Source organism: Nicotiana sylvestris, chromosome 9 (genome assembly GCF_000393655.2).
Source record: "Nicotiana sylvestris chromosome 9, ASM39365v2, whole genome shotgun sequence".
Taxonomy (NCBI): domain Eukaryota; kingdom Viridiplantae; phylum Streptophyta; class Magnoliopsida; order Solanales; family Solanaceae; genus Nicotiana; species Nicotiana sylvestris.
The window spans coordinates 68,659,522-68,682,831 of record NC_091065.1 but is presented as its reverse complement, the minus strand read 5'-3'; the positions used below and the strand labels follow the sequence as shown (position 1 = coordinate 68,682,831).

The window sequence follows — 23,310 nt, the reverse complement described above, 5'->3', positions numbered from 1 at the left end:
ACGCGTAGGCAATCACCCTACCGTCCTACATCAACACCGCTCTGAGGCCAACCCTTGAGGCATCACAATAGACCGTATAAGACCCCGAACCTGTAAGCAGTATCAAAATTGGGGTTGTAGTCAAAGCTGTCTTGATCTTCTGAAAGCTCGCCTCACACTCCTCCGTCCACTGAAACGGAGCACCCTTTTAGGTCAAACCTAGTCATATGAGCTACAATCGATGAAAACCCCTCCACAAAATAGCGGTAGTAACCCGCCAAGCCAAGGAAACTACAAATCTCTGTAGTTGAGGATGGTCTGGGCCAACTCTACATGGCCTCTATTTTCTTCGGATCTACCTGAATACCCTCACTTGATACCACATGACCTAAGAACGCCACAGAATCCAACCTAAACTCACATTTCAAGAACTTAGCATATAACTTCTTCTCTCTCAGAGTCTGAAGCATAGTCCTAATGTGCTGCTCATGATCTTCCCAACTCCGGGAATACACAAAATATCATCAATAAAGACAATGACGAACTAGTCAAGATACGGCCGGAATACACTATGCATCGAATACATAAAGGCTGCTGGGGCATTAGTCAACCCAAATGACATAACAAAGAACTCGTAATGACCATACCGAGTCCTAAAAGCAGTCTTCGGGATATCTAGTTCCTGAATCCTCAACTGATGGTAACATGAGCGCAAGTCAATCTTATAAAACACTTGTGCGCCATGAAGCTGGTCAAACGGATCATCAATACGAGGCAAAGGATAACGGTTCTTCACTGTAACCTTGTTCAACTAGCGATAATCAATACACATGCGCATAGAACCATCCTTTTTCTTCACAAACAAGACAGGAGCACCTTAAGGTGATACACTAGGACGAATAAAATGCTTATCAAGCAATTCCTGTAACTGATCCTTTAACTCCTTCAACTTAGGAGGAGCCATACGATACGGAGGAATAGAAATGGGTTGAGTGCCCGGCAACAGATCAATTCCAAAATCAATATCTCTATCAGGCGGCATGCCCGGAAGATCAGTTGGAAACACATCGAGAAAATCATGTACTACTGGAACTGAATCAACTGAAGGGGTATCAATACTGACATCTCTCACATAAGCTAAATATACGTCATACCCCTTCTCAACCATACGCTGAGCTTTAAGAAAAGAAATAACTCTATTAGAAGTGTGAGATAAAGTACCCCTCCACTCCACACGCGATACACCTGGCATACCCAGCGTCACGGTTTTGGCATGACAATCAAGAATAGCATAATAGGGTGACAACCAGTCCATGCCCAAGATAATATCAAAATCTACCATGTTGAGCAATAATAAATTGTCTCTAGTCTCAAAACCACTAAGAGCAACTAAAAATGACCAATAAATGCGGTCCACAACAAGAGAATCTCCCACAAGAGTAGAAACATAAACAGGGGAACTCAAAGAATCCTGAGGTACACCCAAATGCAGAGCAAAATAAGAAGACACATAAGAGTAAGTGGAGCCTGGATCGAATAGAACTGATGCATCTCTGTGACAAACCAGTATAATATCTGTGATGACATAATCGGAGGCAACAACCTCGGTACAGGCAGGAAGGGCATAGTATCGGGCCTGGCCTCCCCCTCTAGGGTGACCTCTACCTACCCGACCTCCTAGCTGGCTAAGAAGGTGGGGTAGCTACTGGAGCTATAACCGTAGCCTAAGAACTCTGCTGGGCACGTTGTGGCTGAGAAGTCTGTGGAGGTGCACCCCTCCCAGGTCTGGGGAAATCCTTCACCATATGGCATGTGTCACCATACTCAAAACAAGCTCTGGACTGACCTATGAATGCACCCCATGCAGAAGGCGTGCTAGATACTGGAGGTGTATAATAAGTCTTTTGAGGCCTAGGAGGAGCTGGAATACCACTGGCTGCTAGAAGAGCTGAATGAATAGGGCGACTCATATAACCCCTACCATGACGACCTGCAGCTGGGGCACAGGCACCAGAATATTGGCCCGACTCTCGAGACATCTTCGCCTCCCTCTCCTCTCTCTCCCTAGCATGCATACCCTCAATCCTCCAGCAATGTTCACCACCTGCTGATAAGAAATATCCATTTCCAACTCACGAGCCATGCTAGACCTGATTCTAGGAATAAGGCCCTCAATAAACTGGCAAACCCTCTCGTGAATAGTAGAAACCAAGGCTAGTGCATGCCTAGCCAAACTAGTGTAACAGACTGCATATTCTGAGACAGTCATAGCACCCTGGCGCAAATGCTCAAACATTGCGTGCCATGCGTCCTTGAGGCTATGAGGAACATACTCTCTGAGGAACAGATCTGAAAACTGAGTCCAAGTCAGTGAAGCAGCCTCATCCGGATTGTCTAACTCATAGGTCCGCCACCACTCATAGATGGCTCCTCGAAGTTAGAAAGTAGAGAAGGAAACCCCACTCGATCTTGATATACCTATGGTACGGAGAATGCGGTAGTACTCATCTAGAAATCCCAGAGCATCATCTAATGCTAGACTGCTGAATATAGGAGGCTTGTACTTCTTGAACCTCTCAAACCTTAGCTACTCATAATCGGAAGTTGTTGCCCTATCCTCGGGCTGATCTCGGACTATAGGTTGTACAGGAATAATCTCAGGGACCTTCTCAACATGCACTCGCTGCTTAAGAGTGCGGGCGGCAGGAGTCTGTGCTCCTCCCCCTCCCTGAGATATAGCTGCAGCAAGGGGAATCAACCCTACCTAAGCCAAAGTGGTGTACATGCTCATGAACTGTGCCAGAGTCTCCTGAAGTGCTGGAGTAGTAGTAGCAGTAGGCATATCAGGTGCCTGAACTCCGGCTGGAACTGCTGGTGGTACCTCGGTGGCAGCTCGCGCAGGTGCTCTAGATGAACCACGTGTGTGTCCTCAGCCTCTACCCCAGCCTCGGCCTCTAACGGCTGCAGTAGGGGGCGCGGGTGCCTGATCATCTCGGGTAGCGCGTGTCCTCACCATCTGTAAGAGAATAGAAAAGAGAAGTTTAGAATTGTGATGTCCAAAATATTGCACGACAAGGAAATCAAATGAAGTGGAAATTTTCCTAACAGCTACATAGCCTCTTGTAGATAAGTACACACATCTCCATACCGATCAGCGAGACTCTAATAAACCGGCTTGTGATTTATGACTCCTATGAACCTAGAGCTCTGATACAAACTTTTCACGACCCCGATTCGTCCTCCATGAACCATCATGACGGCATCTAATCTCTACGACTAGGTAAGCCTAAAATGTAAAAGATAAACAAATTCGTGGAAGAAAACCATTTAAAACAGAAATAGTGTAATAAAACAACGTTTAAAAGTGTTGTTCGACATACACAATATTTAACTCTCAAAAGCTAATACATATGCCCAAAACTCGAAAACCCATGAATCACAAACTATGGATACTACATAGTGTTCTAACTCCAGAATAGTCTAAAACAAAGTAAATACAGAATGGCTATAACTACAAGGGAGAATGAAGAGAGACTCCTCGGTTTGCGGACACGGCAGATCTACCTCGAAGTCTTCGAAGTGTCGCCTTGCCTCAAGTATGGTAAGTCTGAGTCGAAGTACCTGGATCTGCACATGAAAAACATGCACAGAAAAGGCATGAGTACACCACAGCAGTACTCAGTAAGTGCCAAGCCTAACCTCGGTCGGGTAGTGACGAGGAAGGTCAGGGCCCTACTGAGGTTAAATAAAATATAAGGTTCGATAGTGTAGAACAAAGCAGTATAAATAAGTACAGCAGTAAAAGCAACATAGGATATAAAGGACAGCAACAACTACTACAGAGGCAAAGTACATAGAGAGAAATACGGCTCAGTACCAAAAATAACAATTTGGGATCCCCCAGGATACCATCCTGCAGTCCCAAATACACATATCCAATAGATCTCCCGGTATCCCTTCCCGTAGTCCAACTCATAGTGCACGGGGATCTACCGGAATCCCGATCTGTAGTCCCAAATGTAAATACCTAGTATTGGGGGAATCTACCGGGTGCATTCCCGAGTTCCATATAACTGTGTAGGGGGATCTATCGGAATCCCACATCCGTAGTCCCAAATATAAACATACAAGAGGGGGAGCTATCGAAATCCCACGTCCGTAGTCCTAATGTAAATACATAGCAGCAACAAAAATATATTCAGAAATGTCAAATTTCATATCAAGGCAAACAAGTAGTTCTAGCCTAGCATGCTGCACAGAATTCAAGTAAGGCAGTTTGAGCAATTAAAGCAATTAAATCACTTGGACATGCTTTCCTAAACTAACAACAGGCTTAATAGTGTATCTAATAAAAATAGGAAAAGAAACAAACTAGTAATTACTTAATGAAAAATTGGAATTTCAACTATTAGCACAAGTACGCACTCGTCACCTCACGTACAAGGAATTTCAATTAACAATAATACCAAATCCTAAGGGGAAGGTCCCCCACATAAGGTTAGGCAAGTCACTTACCTTGAACCAGCTCAATCAATCTGAAACCACGCTCTTGCCATGAGTACTCGACTCCAAATGGCCCAAATCTATTCAATTCAATTTCATAATATAAACAACACTTCAAGTAACTGATTCTACAATTAAATTCTAAGCTAATACGCGAAATTAGGTAAAATGACCAAAATGCCCCTCGGGCCCACTTCTCGGAATCCGGTAAAATTTATATTTCCAGAATTCTCACACTCGCACGAGCTCAATAATACTAAAAGTACCAAAATAGGACCTCAGTTGGTCCCTCAAATCACCACTCAAAGGCCTCTATTTAGTGAAGCACTAACCCACAAATTACCACTGATTTTTCCTTAATTTTTCATGCTTAAATTGATAAAAATCATTCCAATAACGAGTTTAGGGACCAAAGACCTTACCCCAATGAACTCCTCTGAAAATCCCTCTTGAAAAGTGCTTCCCAAGTTTTTGCCGTTTCAAATATGGTGAAAATAGCTAAATTTTGCGAACGAAAGTATTTATATGTTTCTGCCTAGTGATTTCCGCATATGCAGTCCTGGGACCGCATCTGCGGTCCCGCTTTTGTGGACTAATGGTCGCATCTGTGACAATCACTAACTTAGCCTGATTCTGCATCTGCGACTCCCCATCCACAGATGTGGTACCGCTCCTGTGGCTCCTGCTGAACCTCCCCATTTCTACTTATGCAATGCCAAATGCCGCTTCTACGGCTCCACACCTGCGGACTCACACTCGCATGTGTTATTATGACAGAAAACCAGCTGAAGCTGCAACTCCAAACTCTAAAATCCTTCCGTCAACCATCCGAAATCATCCCTAGGCCCCCGGGACCTCAACCAAAGGCACCAACAAGTCTAATACCACTGTCCAAACTTATATTAATCCTTAAACACCTAAAACAACATCAAAACAACGAATCAACCACAGATTCAAGCCTAAAAATTCCAAAATTCTAAAAATACGCTTTCAATAAAAAAGTCTATCAAACCTCATCTGAATGACCTGAATTTTTGCACACACGTCACATTCAACACTACAGAGCTACTACAACTTCCGGAATTCCATTCCGACCCTCGGATCAAAATCTCACTATCGAACCGGAAACTTCAAAATTTCGACTTTTGGCATTTCAAGCCTAAATTAGCTACGGACTTCCAAAACACAATCCGAACACGCTAATCACCCTAAAATCACCCAACGGAGCTAATGGAACCATCGGATTTCCATTTCGAGCCCATCTTCACACTGTTCTGACAATGGTAAAATTTCCAACACTTAATCTCTCATTTATGGACTAAGTGTCCCAAAACTCTCTGAAACTCAAAACGAACATCTCGATAAATAAAAATAGCAGAAATAAATATGGGGAAAGCAGTTAATAGGGGGATCAGGGCATGAATTCTTAAGACGACCGGTCGGGTCGTCACACATGTCTTATGTGATGGTTTCTATTGTTGAGCAAGGCTAGTGGAAGTGATATTGGTATTTGAACATTGAAGAGTGTTGGCTCAAGTTGTAAAATGATTTGTGGAAGTATAATTGGCAATTGAACCTTATAGAGCATTGGCTCAAATTGTGAATTGGGTTGTGAAGTAAATGTGAAAAAGAAAAGAGGATTATGACTTTGTCTCCCTTGCCGGTATGTTGTTGTTTTAATGTTATAATCTCCCTTGCCGGGATATTATTGTTTGATATTGTTTCCCTTGTCAGGATATGATTGTTGTACCATTGTTCCCTTGCCGGGATTTATTTGTGAAATTGATGATTCCCTTGCCCTTATTGCTTTGTGATTATTGTTTGGGTGAGGAAGAGTGTTAAAGCAAGGGTGATGCCGTGTATGATTTTTGTGAGGAAGAGTGTAAAGCACGAAGGGTGATGCCGTGTATGATATTTGTGAGGGAGTGTTAAAGCACGAAAGGTGATGTCGTGCCGCACGATGTAAAATTCTGTGCCATGATATGAGTGTTAATGCACGAAGGATCATTCCATGCCATTATTATCTGAGGTAAAAGAAAGAAGGGCGATGTCGTGCAGATTCTATTGATTTTATGGTGAGGACGAGAGTAAAAGCACGAAGGGTGATGTCGTGCACTTGTCTTTGATTTTCCTAATTTCTATTGATAATTGAGTTATGGTGTTCTTTACATTTAAACTGTTAGTTTTTGTTGCTATTTGTTATCCCCCGCAGCATGATTCCCCCTTCTTATCTTTAATTGTAAAGTTTTGCTTTTATTTTCTACAAAATATGATTTAAATGCACAAGTTTATTTGGTAGTCTAGTCCTAGCCTCGTCACTACTTCGTCGAGGTTAGGCTAGGCACTTACCAGCACATGGGGTCGGTTGTTCTGATACTACACTCTACACTGTGTATAGATTCCGGTGCAGCAGCTTACGAACCTTAGCTTTGGGTTGCTGCCTTCAGTCCATTCGGAGATTCGAGGTAGTCTTATAGGCGTCCGCAGGTCTTGGCGTCTCCTTCTATTCTTTCATCCTGTTTCATTTATGTATTTCCGGGACTGTATTGTATTTATTTTTTTCGTAACTTTAATTATAGTATTCTTAGACCATCTGTGAAATTGTGATACCAGTTCTGGGTAGTTTATGTATGGATTGGTATTGGCATCTTTATTAAAATATTACATTTTAGTCTTCCTCTTATTAAATTCTGTTGTTTATCTAATGTTGGTTATTAATTGTCAAGGGATTAAAAATGGGAAAAGGTAAATAATTCAGAGGGTTGGCTTGCCTAGCTTTCACTAGTAGGTGCCATCACGACTCCCGAGGGTGAGAAATCAGGGTCGTGACATTTTCATAATTTCTTTTTCCTACAAGAATTATTAGAAAATATGCAAGGATAGGATATTATTAATCATATTTTATTTTAAAAATTTATTTTTTACATATGAAATTGCATGAATAATTTATATCTATCAAATACTCCCATACTTGAACTTTTGCTCGTCCTCGAGGGAATACTTTAAAAATATATTTTCCAAAATCCATGACTATTGTAGGATAGAAAATTTATACAAAATAAATATCCTCCAAAATAGTCAATGCAATTAATCTTTTTAAATTCACCAAATCTTTTACCTTATTTCTGAATTATGCTTTGATCAACAAGAATTTGCAATCTCCTTCCCTTGAATCTTTCAGACTTGATGATTTATGATCACTTATTCAGTTAATATCATACTCTTGTCCATAGGCTTTCTCATTATGTTTTTCTCCACTAATATAGGTTAAACACTGATTTTTAAAATCTTTCTAGGACTTTTCTTGGCTTGTAATGTTAGGCTTCAAGCTAGTCGGATAAGAATATTTTTAGAGTGACTTCTTTTTCCCAGCTTGGAGCAAACATTTCCTCCCTTTGATAACACTTTTTTTTTTTGTAATCTCAAATATCTTATATTCACATAATTTTTTCTTCTTCTTCCATCCCTTTTTAAAAAAAATATATCCACCAATCTCTACTCATTTTAGCTGGAAGATCTCATGACTATATATGTATATATATAATTACTCCTTTTTTTCTTTTGTTTCTTCTCTATAAGAGATAAAGGTGTTGAAAAAATGGGATAAAGGCTCAAAGAAGGGTTTTAATGGAATATTTATATGTATTTGGTTAGAAAATAAGAAGGCTAGAAAATGATAAATCAAAGAAAGCCTAATTTCATTTTCCAAAAATCAGTGTCACCTATTATTTCGCCTTGAGAAACATTTCGAGCAAGTTCTAGCCAAGTTTATTGATTCTACCTATTTTGCAATCATAATTATTCTCAATTCCAATGATTTCCGGAGATAAAGATGCCTGCTCCTACCTTCACAAAATCAAAATCATAGATATGGAATTTACATGGTGAAGATGAAAAGAATTAATCATTGGACATATAGTAAAGAATTTATTTTGTTAATTAAAAACCTACAAATAGGATAGAGGAGAGAAAAATAATTATATAAAAAGATATAAAGAAAATAGATTTATTTATATATATATATATATATATATATTAGATTCATATATAACATATACTAGAAAAACATCAGAATATACCTCATCCACGCGTGAACTATTTCATCCTCCTAGATAAAACACGTGATAAGAGATATACATATATAAGTATTAATTTAAGGAAAAGAAAAAATTAATACTAATGTATATAAAATAAAATAAAAAATCTTTTTGGCTTTCAAATTTACAATCACAAAAGAAAGCTTGAAAGAAACTATGACTACACATGTTCTATGTGTAATAGACTGACTAATTTAAGAGTTTATCAGTCATTTAGTCCTGGTTTAGACATAAACCAAAAATTATCTGAGCCAACATTGGACATGAAACATTAAATGGTTGACCAACCAGTTACTTAGGCATACTCATCACCATGGAGTTGCTCTTGTGTAGGTGACTCTATTTTTGTAGAGGCCTTTATGAGATGCTCTGGTTGTACATTAACCTGGATATTGATCAGGTTAATTGGTTAAGCATTTAATTATCAAACCTATGTTGGACTTATAAGGCTTAATTGCTTCATCCTCAAAGGCTACGTGTATGTCACTATAGTTTTGAGTTTTAACGTTGTCAGCTTGACTAATTACCTGTGGAATTCATCAGTCTATCAAAGTGACCGATGAATTGTGATGACCCATGGGTCATCACTTGTTTTAGAAATAAATTCTATAATCTGAGGCCTTAAAAAATCCGTTTTGTCTCACCTCGAGTTGAGTGCGCAATCCGGGCGTGTATCCGGAAAGCCGTTATGTGAAAATCTGTGAAAAATGATGAATTTTACTTTTAAAATGAATTTAGGATGAATTTGGTCAACATTTTGGGTAAATGGGTCTGGACCCATGATTTGATGGTCCCAGAGGGTCCGTAAGAAAATAAGGGACTTGGGAGTATGCCCGGAATCGAATACCGAGGTCCCAAGCCCGAGAAATGAATTTTTAAAGAAAATTGTTTTCTAGAATATATATGAGTTTTTGGAAATAAAATATTTTTGAATTTGATGGTATCGGGCCTGTATTTGGTTTTGGAGCTCGGTACAGGTCTTATATGGGATTTAAGTTGAGCGTATTAAATTTGGTAAGAAACGGACTTGAAATGACGTGAATCGGACCTTCGGTTGTTAAAATTTGAACTTAAGAGTTGATGAGATTTTTCTTTGGTTTTGATGCTAAATTCATAATTATTGATGTTATTTTGATGATTTGATCGCACGAGCAAGTCTGTATGATGTTTTTGGACTTGCGTGCATGTTTGGTTTGGAGCCCCGAGGGCTCGGTTGAGTTTTGGATAGGCTGCAAAGTGAAATTTGGACTTAGGAAATTGTTGGTATGTTGCAGGTCTGCAGGCTTTGCAAATGCGAATCTTCATCGTAAATGCGAAGATTTCCTGGGCTGCCTTGGTCTCAAATGCAACGTAATTATCGCAAAAGCGATATCGCAATTGCGAAGGGTCCTTCGCAAATGCGAAGTGGACCAAATTCCTTCAGTGTCGCAAATGCGACAAGATCTTCACAATTGCGGAGTCAACAGGTTCTGAAGGGTTCGCAATTGCGAACCCTAGTCGCAATTGCGACATCTGGAACCTGCTAAATCATAACTTAGACACATTTTCAGCCATTTTTCAAACCTTTTCAAAACCTACACACCTTTGGGCGATTTTCCAAAGACAAGTACTCTTCCAAATCGATTGTAAGTCATTTCTAACTTGTTTTCATTAATCTCTAACATCCTTTCACATGATTTCAACTCAAAATCAAGGGTTTCATGGGGGAAATTGGGTGTTTTGGGTAGAACTTAGGTTTTTCAAATTTTGGGGATTTTGACCTCGATTTGAGGTCCGATTTCAAAACAAATTATATATTTGAGTTCGTGGATGAATGGGTAATCTGATTTTGGTTCGAACCTCGGGTTTTTACCATGTAGGCCCGGGTCGATTTTTAAATTTTTGGAAAAAACTTTAGAAAATCTATTTTCATGCATTAGAATTAATTCATTTAGCATTTATTGATATAGTTAAGTAACTTGTGGCTAGATACAAGCGAATTGGTGGTGTAATCAAGAGGTAAAGCGGTAGTTGAGGCTTGAATTGTGTTCGTGGTATCAAGGTAAGTGTTTGGTCTAACCTTAGCTTGAGGGATTAGGAGTTGTGTCCTATTTGCTATGTGTTAGTTTTTAAGTACGACGTATAGGCATGGTGACGAGTATCTATACGTTGGTGTCAAGCATGCCCGTGAGTCTTATACTATGATTAATGTGACTCTGTTTGTATTGTTCATGCCTTATGTGATGATTTCTATTGTTGAGCAAGGCTTGTAGAAGTAATATTGGTATTTGAACATTGAAGAGCGTTGGCTCAAATTGTAAAATGATTTGTGGAAGTATAATTGGCAATTGAACATTATGGAGCATTGGCTCTAATTGTGAATTGAGTTGTGAAGTAATTGTAAAAAAGAAAAGAGGATTACGATATTGTCTCCCTTGACGGGATGTTGTTGTTTTAAGGTTATCTCCCTTGCCGGGACGTTATTGCTTTGATATTGTTTTCCCTTGTCGGGATATGATTGTTGTACTATTGTTCCCTTGCTGGGATTTATTGTGATTTTATTGATTCCATGGCCCTTATTGCTTTGTGATTGTTGTTTGGGTAAGTAAGAGTGTTAAAGCACGAAGGGTGATGTCGTGCCGCACGATGTACAATTTTGTGCCTTTATATGAGTGATAATGCACGAAGGATCATTCCGTGCCATGTTTATGTGAGGTAAAAGCACGAAGGGTGATGCCGTGCACTTGTCTTTTATTTTCGATTCTTGTTGATAGTTTAACTTTGGTGTTCCTTATATTTATCTGTTGTTCTCCTATTATACTTGATGTTTCCCCGCAACATGTTTCCCTCTCCTATCCTTAACTGTACATTTCTGCCTTTATTTTTTCGATGTATATGATTTAACTGCACAAGTTTATTTAGTAGTCTGTTCCTAGCCTCGTCACTACTTCGTCGAGGTTAGGCTAGGCACTTACCAGTACATGGAGTCGGTTGTGCTGATACTACACTCTGCACTATGTGCAGATCCCGGTACTGGAGCATACGGACCTTAGCTTTGGGTTGCTGCCTTCAGTCCATTCGGAGATCCGAGGTAGTACTGCAGGCTTCCGTAGGCCCTGGCGTCTCCTTCTATCCTTTCATCTTGTTTCATTTATGTATTTCAGAGATAGTGTCGTATTTATTTTTCGGACCTTTATTTGTAGAATTCCTAGACCGTCTGTAAAATTGTGACACCAGTTCTGGGTAGTTTATGCTTAAGGATTTGTATTGGTAATATTTAAATGGTTATATTTTGTTCTTCCTCTTATTAAATTCCGCTGTTTACATAATATTGGTTCTTAATTGTTAAAGGATTAAAATGGGAAAAAGGTAAATAATACAAATGGTTGGCTTGCCTATCTTTCACTAGTAGGCGCCATCATGACTCCCGAGTGTAGGAAATTCGGGTCCTAACAAGTTGGTATCAGAGCTCTAGGTTACTTATGTCTCACAATTCACGAACAAGCTTAGTAGAGTCTGAGGGACGGTATAGAGACGTTTGTATTTATCCCCTAGAGGCTACAGAGTTAGGAAAAACTTCACATTTATTCTTTCATGTCGTGCGGTTTGGTTTATCAATGCTAATTAAATTTCTAATCTGTTCATTCGCATATGGCAAGAACACATGCTTCCTCATCCACTGATCAACAGCCCGAGCCCCCAGCAGCAGCTCCTAGGAGGGGCATAGGGCGAGGCTGAGGCCGTGCTAGAGGCCGAGGCAGGGGCAGAGCTCAGCCCAGAGTAGCAGCACCAGTGGCGGAGCCTCAAGTTTAGTTTAATGATGAGGTTCCGGCCCAAGCAGTTTCGGTGGGCCCAGCTCAGGTCCTAGAGGGGTTCATTGCTACCCCAGTACTCTAGGATGCCCTGGTCTGTCTAGTGGCCTTATGGAGAGTTTCACTCGGGCAGGCTTACTCCCGGTAGCACCATCCATCTCTCAGGCTGGGGGAGGAGCACAGACTCCTACTACCCGCACTCCAGAGCAGATGGCTCCCCAGTTCCAGACTACAACAGCTGAGCAAGTTGGAGCAGTTCAGCCGGGTGTGGTAGCTCAGACCGGTGATGGAGCAGCTTTGTCTGTTGATGCCTTGTGGAGGTTGTACATGTTTACCAAGCTCTTCACTACCACTTTCAGCGGTGCATCTTCTGAGGATCCCCAAGATTATTTAGACAGTTGTCATGAGGTTCTCAGGATCATGGGGATAGTGGAGACCAATGGGGTCGACTTTGCTACTTTTTGTTTGTCTGGTTCTGCCAAAGACTTGGTGGAGAGATTATTGTTTGGATAGACTAGTTGGGTCACCATCTTTGACTTGAGATCAGTTTTCTCAGCTATTTCTGGAGAAGTTTCTTCCTATCACTCAGAGGGAAAACTATTGGAGGCAGTTTGAGCGTCTCCAGCAGTGTTTTATGACTGTTACTCAGTATGAGACCAGATTTATTGACTTTACCTGTCATGCTCTTCTTATACTTCCCATTAAGAAAGAGAGAGTGAGGAGGTTCATTGAGGGACTCATTCAGCCTATATGATTGCAGATGGCTAAGGAGACGGGGAGTGAGAATTCTTTTCAGGAGGCGGCCAATGTGGCCAGGAGAGTTGAGATGGTTCTATCAAAGGAGGGTGGTCAGGGGTTTGACAAGAGTCCACGTCATTTGGGCAAGTTCAGTGGTGCCACATCTAGAGGCAGAGATTCTTTTGTTAGGGGCCATCCTCCCAGGCCGTTTCATTCAGCACTTTAGGCTTCTCACGGTGCTCCAAGTGGCTGTAGTTCTTATATGCAATATTCCGATCAGCAGTCCTATAATGCACCACCAGCTCCTATCAGTGCACTGCCGCTCCAGAGTTTTCGGGGTGGTCATTCAAGTCGTCAGGGTCATCAGTCTCAATAGCCAAGGGCTTGTTATACTTGTGGTGATATGGGGCATATTGCTAGATTTTGCTCTCGAGCATCGAGCAGCTCTCAACATCAGGGTTCTCATGCCATGGTTCAGGCACCAAGTGTTCCACAGCCCACTCAGCTAGCTAGAGGTAGAGGTAGAGGTGCTAGAGGTGGAGGTAGAGGTATTAGAGGTGAAGCTCAGGCCGCTAGAGGTGGAGGCAAGCCAGCAGCAGATTGCCCTAGAGATTTAGTTCAAGGTGGTGGGGCCCAACCCTGATGTTGTGCTCTTCCAGCCAGGCCTGAGGATGAGCCGATGTAGTTATCACAGGTACTGTTCTGGTTTATAGTAGAGATGCTTCAGTTCTATTTGATCGAAGATCTACATACTCCTATGTGTCATCTTATTTTTCACTATATCTTGTCATGCCTAGTGATTCTTTGAGTGCTCTTGTATATGTGTCTATACCGGTGGGTGATTCTATTGTGGTAGATCGTGTCCATTGTTCATGTATAGTTGTGAATTGGGGTCTTGAGACTCGAGTAGATTTTTACAGTTGGACATGGTTGATTTTGATGTCATATTGTGGATGGACTGGTTATCACCTTACCACGCTATTTTAGACTGTCATGCCAAGACTGTGACCTTGTCCTTGCCGGGTTTGCCTCGTTTAGAGTGGATAGGGACTCCTGGTCATTCTACCCGTAGTGTTATCTCATATATGAAGGCTCGGCGTATGGTCGAGAAGGGGTATTTGGCCTATCTGGCATATGTTCGTGATTCTAGTGCTGAGGTTCCTTCTATGGATTCGGTGCCTGTTGTTCGTGAGTTTCCTGAGATGTTTTCCTCAGACCTGTCGGGTATGCCACCTGACAGGGATATTGACTTTTGCATTAATTTGGCTCTGGGCACCCAGCCCATTTCTATCCCATTGTATTTATGGCCCCGCCTGAGTTGAAAGAGTTGAAGGAGCAGTTGCAAGACTTGTTTGATAAAGGCTTCATTAGGCCCAGTGTCTCGCCTTGGGGTGCGTCGGTGTTGTTTGCTAAGAAAAAGGACGGATCGATGAGGATGTGTATAAATTACCGACAGTTGAACAAGGTTACAATCAAGAATAAGTATCCGTTATCGAGGATTGATGATTTGTTTTATCAACTTCAAGATGCCAAGGTATTTTCGAAGATTGACTTGAGATTTAGCTACCATCAGTTGAGGATTAGGGCATCTGATGTCCCTAAGACAGCTTTACGCACTCGGTTGGGCATTATGAGTTCCTGGTGATGTCATTTGAGTTGACCAATGCCCCAGCAGCTTTTATGGATTTGATGAACCGATTGTTCAAGCCTTACTTGGATTCGTTCGTGATAGTCTTCATTGATGATATTTTGATATATTCTCGCAGTCGGGAGCAACATGAGCAGCATTTGAGAGTGGGTCTTCAAACTTTGAGAGATAGTCAGTTGTATGCTAAGTTTTCGAAGTGTGAGTTTTGGTTGAGTTCGGTTGCATTATTGGGTCATGTTGTATCAGCAGAAGGTATTCAGGTAGATCTGAAGAAGATAGAGGCAGTCAAGAACTGGCCTAGACCCGCATCAGCTACAGAGATCCGGAGTTTCTTGGGTTTGGCAGGCTACTATCGTCGGTTTGTGGATGGGTTTTCATCTATTGCTGCCCCGGTGACCAGGTTGACCCAGAAGGGTGCCCAGCTCAGGTAGTCGGACTAGTGTGAGGCGAGCTTTCAGAAGCTCAAGACAGCTTTGACTATGGTGCCGGTGTTGGTTTTGCCCACAGGTTCAGGGCCATATACAGTTTATTATGATGCATCTTATATTGGACTTGGTGTGGTATTGATGTAGGATGGCAAGGTCATTGCCTATGCTTTGCGGCAGTTGAAGATTCATGAGAAAAACTATACAGTCCATGATTTGGAGTTAGCAGCCATTGTTCACGCGTTGAAAATTTGGAGGCACTATCTGTATGGGGTGTCATGTGAGGTGTTCACGGATCACAAGAGTTTGCAATACTTGTTCAATCAGAAGGAGCTAAATTTGAGGCAGAGAAGGTGGTTGGAGTTACTGAAGGACTATGATATCACCATCTTATACCATCCAGGAAAGGCCAATGTGGTGGCCGATGCTTTGAGTAGGAAGTCAGCCAGTACGGGTAGTCTTGCGTATATTCCGGTCGGTGAGAGACTGCTTGCTTTAGATGTTTAGGCTTTGGCCAATCAGTTTGTGAGGTTGGATGTTTCTGAGCCTAGCCGTGTGTTAGCCTGCACAGTCGCTCATTCTTCTTTATTGGAGCGTATCTGAGATTGGCAGTATGATGACCCTCATTTGTGTGTCCTTAGGGACACAGATCAGCACGGAGGTTCCAAGCAGGTTACATTAGGAGATGATGAAGTTTTGAGGTAGCAGGGTCGAGTTTGTGTGCCTAATGTGGATGGGCTCCGAGAGTTGATTCTATAAGAGGCCCACAGTTCCCGGTACTCTATTCATCCGGGCGTCACTAAGATATATCAGGATTTGCGGCAGCATTATTGGTGGAAGAGGATGAAGAAGGATATTGTTGCGTATGTGGCTCGGTGTTTGAATTGTCAGCAGGTAAAGTATGTCCATTAGAGACCTGGTGGTCTATTCCAGAAGATTGAGATTCTTGAGTAGAAGTGGGAGCGTATCACCATGGACTTTGTTGTTAGACTCCCACAGACTCAGAGGATGTTCGATGCAGTGTGGGTTATTGTTGATAGGCTGACCAAGTCAGCACATTTCATTCATATGGCAGTCTCCTATTCTTCCGAGAGGTTAGCTGAGATCTATATCTAGGAGATTATTCGTTTTCATGGTGTGCCCGTGTCTATCATTTCGGACTGAGGTACGTAGTAAACCTCACATTTCTGGAGGGCAGTGTAGCGTGAGTTGGGCACACGGGTCGATTTGAGCACAACATTTCATCCTCAGACGGATGGGCAGTCCGAGCGTACTATTCAGATTTTGGAGGATATGCTCCGAGCTTGTATTATTGACTTTGGAGGCTCGTGGGATCAGTTTTTGCCATTAGCGGAGTTTGCTTACAACAACAGTTACCAGTCAAGCATTCAGATAGCTCCTTATGAGGCTTTATATGGTAGGCGGTGTCGGTCGCTGGTTGGGTGGTTTGAGCCAGGAGAGGTTCAGTTGTTGGATACGGATCTAGTACAGGATGCCTTGGACAAGGTCAGATCATTCAGGATAGGCTTCGTACAGCTCAGTCTAGGCAAAAGAGTTATGTCACCCGTAAGGTTCGTGATGTGGCATTCATGGTCGGCGAGCAGGTGTTGCTTCGGATGTCGCCTATGAAGGGTGTAATGAGATTTGGAAAGAAGGGCAAGCTTAGCCCTAGGTTCATTAGCCCGTTTGAGATTCTTGATCGAGTGGGAGAAGTGGCTTACAGACTTGCGTTGCCACCGAGCTTATCAGTCGTGCATCCAGTGTTTCATGTGTCCATGCTTTGGAAGTATCACGGTGATCCATCCCACGTGTTAGATTTCAGTAATGTCCAGTTGCACAAGTACTTGTCCTATGAGGAGGAGCCGACAGCTATTCTAGACTGGCAGGTTCGTCAGTTGAGATCGAAGAGTTTCTCTTCTGTTCATGTTCAGTGGAGAGGTCAGCCTATTGAGGCATCGACCTGGGAGTCCGATTCCAATATACGGAGCCGTTATCCCCATCTTTTCTCTGACTCAGGTACTTTCTTCTTATGTCCATTCGAGGACAAACGATTCTTTTATAGGTGGAGAATGTGATGACTCAAAAGGTCATCACTTGTTTTAGAAATAAATTTTGTGTTCCGAGTCCTTAAACCCTCCTTTTTGTCTCACCTTGAGTTGCATGCGCAGTCGGGCGTGTATTTGGAAAGCCGTTATGTGAAAATCTATGAAAAATAATGAATTTAGGTTGACTTCGGTCAACATTTTGGGTAAATGGACCCCAGACCCATAATTTGACAGTCCCGGAGGGTTCGTAGGAAAATATGGGACTTGGGCGTATGTCCGGAATCGAATTCAGAGGTCCCAAGCCCGAGAAATAAGTTTTTTAAGAAAATTATTTTTCTGGAATATATATGAGTTTTTGAAAATGAAATATCTTTGAATTTGATGGTACCGGGCCCGTATTTTGGTTCCAGAGCCCGGTACAGGTCTTATATGGGATTTAAGTTGAGCCTGTAAAATTTGGTGAGAAACGGACTTGAAATGACGTGAATCGGACCTTCGGTTGTTAAAATTTGAAAGAGTTCATGAGATTTTTCTTTGATTTTGATGCTATATTCATCATTATTGATGTTATTTTGATGATTTGATCACACGAGCAAATTCGTATCATGTTTTTGGACTTGCGTGCATGTTTGGTTTGGAGCCCCGAGGGCTACGTTAAGTTTTGGATAGGCAGCGGAGTGAAATTTGGACTTAGGAAATTGCTGGTATGTTGCGAATGCAAATGCGAATCCTCATCGTAAATGCAAAGATAGCCTGGGCTGCCTTGGTCGCAAATGTGACATAATTATCGCAAAAGCGATATCGCAATTGCGAAGGGTCCCTCGCAAATGCGAAGTGGACTAAATTCCTTTAGTGTTTCAAATGCAACAAGATCTTCGCAATTGCGAAGTCAATAGGTTCTGAAGGGTTCGCAATTGCGAACCATAGTCGCAATTGCGACATCTGCAACCTGCTAAATCATAACTTAGACGCATTTTCAGCCATTTTTCAAACCTTTTCAAAACCTACACACCTTTGGACGATTTTTCAAAGACAAGTACTCTTCCAAATCGATTGTAAATCATTTATAACTCATTTTCATTAATCTCTAACATCCTTTCACATGATTTCAACTCAAAATCAAGGGTTTCACGGGGGAAATTGGGTGTTTTGGGTAGAACTTAGGTTTTTCAAATTTTGGGGATTTTGACCTCGATTTGAGGTCCAATTTCAAAACAAATTATATATTTGAGTTCGTGGGTGAATGGGTAATCAGGTTTTGGTTCGAACCTCGGGTTTTGACCATGTAGGCGGGGGTTGATTTTTTACTTTTTGGGAAAAACTTTAGAAAACCTATTTTCATGCATTAGAAATAATTCATTTAGCATTTATTGATATAGTTAAGTAACTTGTGGCTAGATACAAGTGAAATGGTGGTGGAATCAAGAGGTAAAGCTGTAGTTGAGGCTTGAATTATGTTCGTGGCATCGAGGTAAGTGTTTGTTCTAACCTTAGCTTGAGGAATTAGGAGTTGTGTCCTATTTGCTATGTGTTAGTTGTTGAGTACGACGTATAGGCACAGTGACGAGTATCTATATGTTGGTGTCAAACATGCCCGTGAGTCTTATACTATAATTAATGTGACTCCGTTTGTATTGTTCATGCCTTATGTGATGATTTCTATTGTTGAGCAAGGCTTGTTGAAGTAATATTGGTATTTGAACACTGAAGAGCATTGGATCAAGTTGTAAAATGATTTGTAGAAGTATAATTGGCAATTGAACATTATGGATCATTGTCTCAAATTGTGAAATGAGTTGTGAAGTAATTGTGAAAAAGAAAAGAGGATTACGAAATTGTCTCCCTTGCCGGGATGTTGTTGTTTTAAGGTTATCTCCTTTGACGGGACGTTATTTCTTTAATATTGTTTTCCCTTGCCAGGATATGATTGTTGTACTATTGTTCCCATGCCGGGATTTTATTGTGATTTTATTGATTCCCTTGCCCTTATTTCTTTGTGATTATTGTTTGGGTAAGTAAGAGTGTTAAAGCATGAAGGGTGATGTCGTGCATGATTTTTGTGAGAGAGTGTTAAAGCACGAAGGGTGATGTCGTGTATGATATTTGGGAGAGAGTGTTAATGCACGAAGGGTGATGTCGTGTCGTGCCGCACGATGTACAATTCTGTGCCTTTATATTAGTGATAATGCACGAAGGATCATTCCGTGCCATGTTTATGTGAGGTAAAAGCACGAAGGGTGATGTCGTGCCGATTTTATTGATTTTATGGAGAAGATGATAGTAAAAGCACAAAGGGTGATGCCATGCACTTGTCTTTTATTTCCGATTCTTGTTGATAATTGAACTTTGGTGTTCCTTATAATTATCTGTTGTTCTCCTGTTATACTTGATGTTTCCCTGCAACATGTTTCCCCCTCCTATCCTTAACTGTACATTTCCGCCTTTATTTTTCGTTGTATATGATTTAACTGCACAAGTTTATTTGGTAGTCTGGTCCTAGCCTCGTCACTATTTCGCCGAGGTTAGGCTAGGCACTTACTAGCACATGGAGTCGGTTGTGCTGATACTACACCCTGCACTGTGTGTAGATCCCGGTACTAGAGCATACGGACCTTAGCTTTGGGTTGCTGCTTTCAGTCCATTCGGAGATCCGCGGTAGTCCTGCAGGCGTCCGTAGGCCCTGTCATCTCCTTCTATCCTTTCATCCTGTTTCATTTATGTATTTTAGAGACAGCGTCGTATTTATTTTTTGGAACTTTATTGGTAATATTCCTAGACCGTTTGTCAAATTGTGACACCAGTTCTGGGTAGTTTATGCTTAAGGATTTGTACTGATAATATTTAAATGGTTATATTTTGTTCTTCCAATTATTAAATTCCGATGTTTACATAATGTTGGTTCTTAATTGTTAAAGGATTAAAATAGGAAAAGGGTAAATAATACAAATGGTTGGCTTGCTTAGCTTTCACTAGTATGGACCATCACGACTCCCGAGGGTGGGAAATCTGGGTCGTGACATGAATGTTGCTCAAAATGTCCTCCAAAATACAATTTTAGTCTTTGACCATTTACCTTAAACTTGTCACCTCCATTCTTCTGTTGGATTTCAATTGCTCCACATGGAGTAACATTTGTTACATTGTAAAGACATGTCCACCTTGATTTTAATTTTCTTGGGAATAGCCTGAGTCGACTATTGTAAAGAAGAACTTGATCTCCAATTTTAAAACTTTTTATTCGGATCAAATTGTCATGCCATTTTTTTTTATTTTCTTTAAAAAGTTTTGCATTTTCATAGGCTTCCAACCTCATTACTTCCAACTCATTAACGTGGAAAAATCTCTTTTTATAGCAGAGGCTAATTCAAAGTTTAATGCTTTTAGTGCCCAAAAAGCTTTGTGTTCTAATTCAACTGGCAAATGACAAACTTTCCCAATGACTAATCTATAGGGGGATGTTCCAATTGGCGTTTTGAACGCCATTCGGTATGCCCATAATGCATCATCTACCTTTAAAGCCTAGTCTTTTCTTAAGATTCCAATCATTTTTTCAAGAATTCTTTTTAACTTACGGTTGGAAACTTCAACTTGCCCTTGAGTTTATGCATGATATGGTGTTCCTATTTTATGAGTCATACCATATTTTGTCAGCAAAGTAGAAAATTGTCTATTCATAAAATGAGTTCCTTTGTCACTAATAATGACTCGTGGTGTGCCAAACCTGGTAAAAATATTTTTTTTGAGAAAATTGCACACAATTCGAGCATCATTTTTTCTTATGGGGATGGATTCAACCCATCTTGACATATAATCCACAGCCACAAGGATATATTCAAAAGAATGAGAGGAAGGAAAAGGACCCATGAAATCTATTCTCCAAACATCAAATATATCACATACCTGTATTGACCGCAATGACATCTCATCTCTCTTAGTGATGTTACCTGTTCTTTGACACCTTTCACATTGTGTAACATATGCTCGAGCATCTTTAAAAATAGTCACCCAGAAAAATCCAGCTTCTAAAACTTTAAAGGCTATTCGATTTGCTGCATAATGACATCCAATTGCTCCATCTTGACAGTGATATAGAATTTTGTTCATTTCTTCTTCAGGTACACATCTTCTAATGATATTATCTGCCGCCAAAAGCTTTACGATCTCCTTTTTTACTACTTCCTGCATTGCTAGATTAAATCTTCTTTGCGGCTGGACTATTGGCCTGTAGTTATCCTCCATGAGAATTTTGTACGTACAAACAGTTGGATTAATCCTTTAATATCTTCTATAGTCCATCTCAAGGCTCCTTTGTACGCTTTCAACACTTCAATTAGTTTTTCTTCTTGTCCAGCAGTAAGAGAAGATGAAATAATTACTGGAAATAATTCTTCCTCAAGATAAATATATTTTAAATGAGATGGGAGAACTTTGAGTTCAATTTTTGGTTGAACTTGTTCTGGTAGCATCTCCTCCTCTTCAGAATCTTTTTCTAGTATTTCGGCTTTTCTTTTGATAATAGGATTATCATCTTGTATGGTTCCAGATTTGGCCAAACATCTTTCCATTGAGTCTGGAATCAATTGATCATCTTTGAATTCATCTGTAAGATAATTAAGCATGTCAATCGAAAAACATGAAGATGATGTCTCATCTCCTGAAAATCTTAATATCTTTTGCATATGAAAAATGACTCTTTTTTCATCAACTCTAAAAATCAGTTATCCTTGACGAACATCTATGATTTCTCTACCTGTGGCAAGAAATTTTCTACCCAAAATGATTGGTTCATCAAGATATTCCTTCATTTCAAGTACTATAAAATCTACAGGGAAAACAAACTTATCCACTCTTACAAGCATATTTTCAATTATTCTCTTAGGTTTCTTAGTACTTTGATCTGCAAACTAAAGAGAAACACCTATTTCTTTCATTTCACCATGATTTAATTTTCTAAAGATAAAAAATGGCATCAAGTTAATTGAAGCTCCAGAATCACAAAGTGCTTTTTCAAAATATACTCCTCCCAAAGTGCAGGGAATTGTAAAATTACCTGGATCACCAAGTTTTGTGGTAGCTTATTTTGAAGTATAGCACTGCATTTTTCAGTAAGCATCACCACAAAATCTTCTTCCAAATTCCTTTTACTTGACAAAATATTTTTTAGGAATTTGGCATAATAAGGCATTTGTAACAAAGCATCAGTGAAAGGAATATTAATGTGAATTTGTTTTAAAATCTCCAAAAAGTTTGAAAAGTGATTATCAAGATTTTCTCTTTTCAATTTTTGTGGAAAAGGAATTGTCACAGGGAAAGGAGTCAATTTTCAATATTTTTTTCTTCTTTTTTCTTGACCTCTTTCTTTTCAGATGGTTCAGAGGGTATTTCAACATTCTTACCGTTGTTTACCTGTTATTATGTCTAGGTTGCATAGGGTTCATCAAACTCCTTACCTAACCGTAAGGCGATGGCCTTAAGGTGTTCCTTTGGATTTTTCTCTGTATTGCTTGGCAAGGGACTTTGAATTTTTTCTGACACAAGAGTTATGAGTTGGCTTAATTGCATTTCCAGATTTTTGAAGGTTGAACCTGGCTTTCCATCTTTTCATTAGTGACCTTAATGTACTTATATAAAAGGTCATCAAGACTTGAATGAGCTTGTTTGGGCCTTTGTTGATATGGCCCTGTTTGTTGATAGGGTCTATAATTTGGTTGCCTACGGTTCTGATTCTGGTATCCTGACGGTCCTCGTACTTGTTGCTTCTGGAAGCTTTGAGAGTTCTCTGCACTATTTGGATTGCTCCATTGAAATCCTGGATGTGAGAATCAGCCCCTCGGGCTATCTCGCAATCACTCGTATCAGCCCCTCGGGAAATAACATGAAACAACAATAGCCCCTCGGGCTATATCACATCTCACACTGGGTGCCCGCGCTCACTGGGGATGTGCAGACTCCGGAGGGGCTCCTACAGCTCAAGTGATATATCAAGCCATCTCGTGGCATAATCAACTGGCTCTCGGCCTCATAACAAGCCACCTCGTGGCGTAACAAATCAGGCCCTTGGCCTCATAATCCCAAATCAGTACA

The 23,310-nt window shown here is 40.7% G+C and overlaps 1 protein-coding gene across 1 annotated transcript in view; it reads right to left on the bottom strand.

Annotated features, from left to right (window-relative positions):
• Positions 1-21,411, bottom strand: part of LOC104212049 (protein PHOSPHATE-INDUCED 1-like) — a 28,775-nt gene extending 7,364 nt beyond the window's left edge. The window contains exons 1-4 of the mRNA XM_070157348.1: positions 21,127-21,411; positions 3,601-3,606; positions 2,627-2,743; positions 2,279-2,328 (exon numbers count right to left, since the gene is read on the bottom strand). Coding sequence (XP_070013449.1) covers positions 2,279-2,328; positions 2,627-2,743; positions 3,601-3,606; positions 21,127-21,411 — 458 coding nt within the window. The remainder of the gene's footprint in view (positions 1-2,278; positions 2,329-2,626; positions 2,744-3,600; positions 3,607-21,126) is intronic.
• Between the last annotated feature and the right edge of the window lie 1,899 nt (positions 21,412-23,310).